Source organism: Sminthopsis crassicaudata, chromosome 3, assembly GCF_048593235.1.
Source record: "Sminthopsis crassicaudata isolate SCR6 chromosome 3, ASM4859323v1, whole genome shotgun sequence".
In the NCBI taxonomy this organism is placed as follows: domain Eukaryota; kingdom Metazoa; phylum Chordata; class Mammalia; order Dasyuromorphia; family Dasyuridae; genus Sminthopsis; species Sminthopsis crassicaudata.
Genome location: NC_133619.1, coordinates 584474577 through 584479945, shown reverse-complemented (window position 1 = coordinate 584479945; position 5369 = coordinate 584474577). Strand labels below are relative to the sequence as shown.

Genomic DNA, 5369 nt, shown 5'->3' with positions numbered 1-5369 from the left:
AGCAAGGAGCTTCTTGCAGGAAGGATATCTCCTTTTGTCAGAATTGCTGATCCCCTTGCATAATTTTTTTAGTTGTAGAAAAATTAAAAAAGATGCTTTTTCCAATTCTATAGTGCAGATGAAGACACCTAGAGAGGGAAGTTAAATGGCATTAAATAGGCTCTCAACTGATGGAGAACTTCCAGATGAGGATCACACATTCCACTGATATAAATCAGTTCACTAACTGATAAATCACTATCTGTCTTAACAATAATTTTATCCTTCAGAAGTATGAAGAAATGAGAGAAAAAAATACAAGCTGCCACAGATTTTCATTAATGGGCAGGACTAATTGTGGGGGAAGAAATGATTGTTAAGTTGGAGAGGAAAAGATGATCACTCAATCATGGAGTTTTGAAAAAAGAAATCAATGAAATTTAGTCAGAGTTTGCATGTTAGACTACAAGAAAGCAGATATAAAAGAATTTAGAAGAAAGATGGGACAATTTAGATGATATAACGGAAAGAACTCTGGACCTATAGTCAGAAAGACTTGAGTTTAAACCTGTCCTTTAACACTTACTATGTGACTCTTGGCAAGTAATTTAACCTATCTCTGACTCAGTTTCATTTTCTGTAAAATAGAGATAATTATAGACTTGTATGCTGGGGCATTATGAGGATGAAATGAGATAATAAACATAAAGTTTATTATCTTGGCACAGTAACTGACAAATAGTAAGTGTTATAGTCAAGAAAGAATCTAGAGCAGAAACACTAGGAAAACAAATAAGAGAAGAGGGTATAGGTTGATAGAAGATAAGGTAATGGTTGGAGTGATTAAAAAATGTTACTAAGATAAGGAGGGAGGATGATAGGAGATAAGGTAGTGGGAGGAGTAAAAAACACGCTACCAAAGAAAGAGTAGAAAGAGAGAACAAAAGCATATACAAGGAAGAAGATAGGATGGTGGGAAATACAGAGCTGGTAATCATAATTATTAATGTAAACATAAGCAAATAGCAGAATGGATTAAAAACAGAATCCTACAATATGTTGTTTAAAAAAATACATTTGACACAGAGAGATATATAGAGTAAAGGTGAAAGGCTGGCACAGAATTTGTTATGTTTCAGTTGAAGTTAAAAAAAATGCTTAAATAGTTCCATTTTAGAAAAGAAATTAAACAATTCATTAATGAACTCCCTAAGAAAAATTCTACAGGGACAGATGGATTCACAAGTGAATTCTACAATTAAAAAAATATTTGGATAAAAATATGTAAATAAAGAGTACTGCTAAATTGCTTCTGTGACCCAAATATGACACTAATACCTAAATCAAAAAAGGCCAAAATAGAGAAAGAAAATTACAGACCAATCTCCCTAATGAATATTGATGCAAAAATGTTAAACAAAATATTAGTAAAGAGATTATAGCAACTTATCAGCAGGATGATACACTATGACCAAATGGGATTTATACCAAGAATGCAGGGCTGGCTGAATATAATGAAAACTACTTACCATAATCGACCATATCAATAACAAAATCAACAGAAATTACATAAAAATATTAAGAGATGCAGAAAAACTTTTAACAAAATACAGCACCCATTTCTATTAAAAAGAGTAGAGAACATTGGGATATGAATAAACAATTTTCAGATGACAAAATTAAAGTCTTCTGTAATCTTATGAAAAAATGCTCTAAATCACTATTCATTAGAGATATTTAAATTAAAACAACTCTAAGGTGGTCCTCATACTGCTCAGTTTGATCTAGATGATGGGAAAAGATAATGGTAAATGTTGGAGGATATGTGGGAAAACTGGGACACTAATGCATTGTTATTCAAGTTGTGCAATGATCCAATCATTCTGCAGAATCATCTAGAGTTATGCCCAAAGGGCTATAAAACTGTGCATACCCTTTTTACTCAATATTGTCTTTACTAGCTCTGTTTCCCAAGGAAATCATAAAGGAGGGAAAAGCACAAACATATGCAAAAATGTTTGTAGCAGCTTTTTGTGGTAACAAAGAATTGGAAAATGAGCGGATGTTATTAATTGTGGAATAGATGATCAAGTTCTTGTATACGAAAATAATGGAATATTATTCTTTTATAAAAATGATGAACTATCTCATTATAGAAAGGCCTGGAAAAATTTACATGAACTGATTCTCAGTAAAATGAGGAGAACCAGGAATACATTCTACACAATAACAGCAAGACTGTGGCATGATTAACTATGAAAGTCTTGGTTCTTCTCAGTGCTTCAGTGATCCAAAGCAATTCAGAAAAAAAGCCATTTGCATCCAGAAAAAATAAAGAAGTAAGGAGACTGTTAATAATGAACAAAATAGTTCAAGAATCTCAGGAAAAATAATGAGGAATAAACTGCAGTGAAAAAGGTTCTAACTGCTTTCCAACTACGCCAGAAATCAGTTAATCAAAACAGAACACAATTATTAAAATTAATTTGTACCAGTCAAAAAAGTATATTTTTTAGTTAGAATTGATTAGTTATGCAATAAATGGAAGCAAACAAACACAGTAGCATAATGTTTGAAAAATCATAAAATTCTAGTTAATGAAGAAAAGATTCACTATCTAATTGAATTTCTTTGGAAAATTGGAGTCTAACAGAACCAACAAACACACATATAAGATCCAAGACAAGATGCAGATGGTACATGACATGATTAAAAAAGATTAACATCATAAAAAATTTAGAGGAAAAATGAAAAAAAAATCCAGATTCTGCAAAAAGGAAGGGTTCATGATCAAAGAAGGGGTATAGCAGGGTATTGTGCAGAGAAAAATGAATAATTGAGTACATATAATTAATTATTTTGCATAAACAAATCCAATGCAACTTTCAGTGATAATTCTCTGATGCATCTGCAATTTCTAAGATATGTAGGAACTATTTCAAATTTGTCTATAATGGATAAAAAGGATAAGGATGAACTGTTCTTAATAAAAAAAAAATCTAAGCTATCAAGGCCATATGACAAAGGTTATAATTAGAACATTATAATTTTCTGTTAAACAAATATAATTTAAAACAACTAGTATTAGTATTTGTATTTGGAAAGTTGTGAATAAAAGAATTGATTTACTAATCAGTGATTGTTAAGCTATAGATTTTACTATGAGTTCTTGTGTTCTTAATTCTTTTAATATTAGTAGAGCCTTCTTATTTTATGTGTTAAGAATCTAATCAAAATTATTAGTCATGATTAACTTCATAGAATTTTTATGGCACTATGGGTAGACTGATCTTGATTGGCCAAAACTAATGCTTCACAATATGATCATATTGCAGAAATAGATATTGTATTTCAACCACATGCCTTTTTCATTACCTGAATCCTAAATAATTATACAAATACCAAGAATTTTGGCTTCTAAAAAATCACTCAGGCCAATAAGATAAAAACATTTATTGAATATTCATTGCATAAAAGCTGTGTGGAATAAAAGGAAGTAAGACATGAAAGTTTTACAATTTTCTTTATTGTATTCTAGACAAGAGGTTTCAAATAAATGGTCTGTTATCTGCATTTAGCCCACAACATTCCTGAGGGCAATCTGAACTAGACCAAAATGTAATTAGTAAATATTTAACAAAATAATCATTTTAATTTATATTTTAAAATAAAAATAGGTGTGATTTTCTAAGTCCATATATAGTCAACAGCAATCCTTTTGTATGGTTAAGTGATCCCTATATCTTTTTGTGTGTGACTACTTATTTATATATTCTACTCAGGTCATTATCTTCTTTATTTTTGGAGAGTACTTGTAGTAACAAAACATTGATGTGTGTGTGTGTGTGTGTGTGTGTGTGTGTGTGTGTGTATGTGATGATACGTGTATATGATAGAAAGAGAGAATAATTGAAGGAATGTGAAAAGGAGATGATATTGGCTATTTCACTTGCCCCCAAAGGATTCAGGTCCATTAGGATCAGGCAGCTCTCAATCCCTGTTTTGGATATGAAAAGAAAGCATCCTAATCTTTGATTTAAGTACCTTTGGGATTAAAGATCCTCAGGACTCTCTCTCGAATCTGCTTTGTCCTAACCCCATAGATGACAGGATTGAGGGCAGGTGGGACAACCACATACAGATTGGCTAGAAGGATATGAATATAAACAGGGATGTTATGACCAAACCTGTGAGTCATAAAAGAAAAGAGGGCTGGAGTATAGAAGGCCAGCATGACACATACATGGGAACCACAAGTGCTGAGGGCTTTGATTCTAGCATCGTGAGATGGGAGGCGAAAAACAGCCCTGAGAATTTGTATATAGGAAAAACCAATCACAGTAAGGTCTAAATATCCCACAGAAAAAGCCACAAGACCATAGACAATGTTGATCTTAATACTTGTACAGGCCAGACGAGCTAGGCCCATGTGCTCACAATAAGTGTGGGGAATGATTCGGTTCCCACAGAATGGAAGCCTCAGGACAAGAAATATGAATGGTGTCACAAACACTAATGATCTCACGATGATCATTATTCCCAAATTAGCTATCACTTTGTTAGTGAGGATCATAGTATATCTCAGAGGGTTGCAGATGGCCACAAAGCGATCAATGGCCATCACTGTCAGCACCACAGACTCTAGGCCAGTGCACATGTGTATAGCGTACATTTGGGTAATGCAGGCACCAAACATGATCTCCCTCAAGTTGAACCAGAATATGCCCAACATCTTGGGAATAGTGGCAGTGGACAGGCCTAGATCAATGGCAGCCAGCATAGCCAAGAAGTAGAACATGGGCTGGTGTAGACTCCTCTCAGTCTGTATCACAAACAGGACAGTCACATTTCCTATAAGAGCAATCAAATATACAGTGCAAAAGGGGAAACCAATCCAGATGTGAACGTCTTCCAGTCCCGGAATCCCCAGCAGCAGGAAGGAAGTGGGGTGGAACTGAGTATTGTTAGAAGGTCCCATTCCTGTGACAGCTGCAGATTGCTAGAGAACTCTCTTTCCTTGTAAAAGTCCCCTAAGGCATCTACACCATTCTGAATCTTTTCTAAAGACACACAAATCTTATTTTTTCCTTCCATAACCCAAGAGGACAACTGGGGAGGAAAATTTAAATGGAGTTAAACAGGTCCTAAAGAACAGAATTAATATTTTCCATAGCATCATGACAATCTTCCTCCAAGCCTTGTTAAAATTACTTCAAATTCCAGGAAACTATATATGAGATTATTTAATTAACTATTTGAAGACTGGGATCATAATCTTTCTGAATTTGGAAATTTGGAAATAGGATAGAACTCTATATCCCATGCATGCTTTTAGGTACATGTATTTTGGTGGAGGGTGATCTGTGTCCTCTGCATGTGTATTGTGAGAG

General features: G+C 33.7%; 1 protein-coding gene across 1 annotated transcript; it reads right to left on the bottom strand.

The window, feature by feature from the left end:
• Window positions 1–4015: 4015 nt before the first annotated feature.
• Window positions 4016–4957, bottom strand: LOC141559947 (olfactory receptor 52E5-like). Its single transcript, XM_074297602.1, has one exon. It carries the CDS (start codon window positions 4955–4957, stop codon window positions 4016–4018), a length of 942 nt encoding a protein of 313 aa, XP_074153703.1.
• Window positions 4958–5369: the final 412 nt, after the last annotated feature.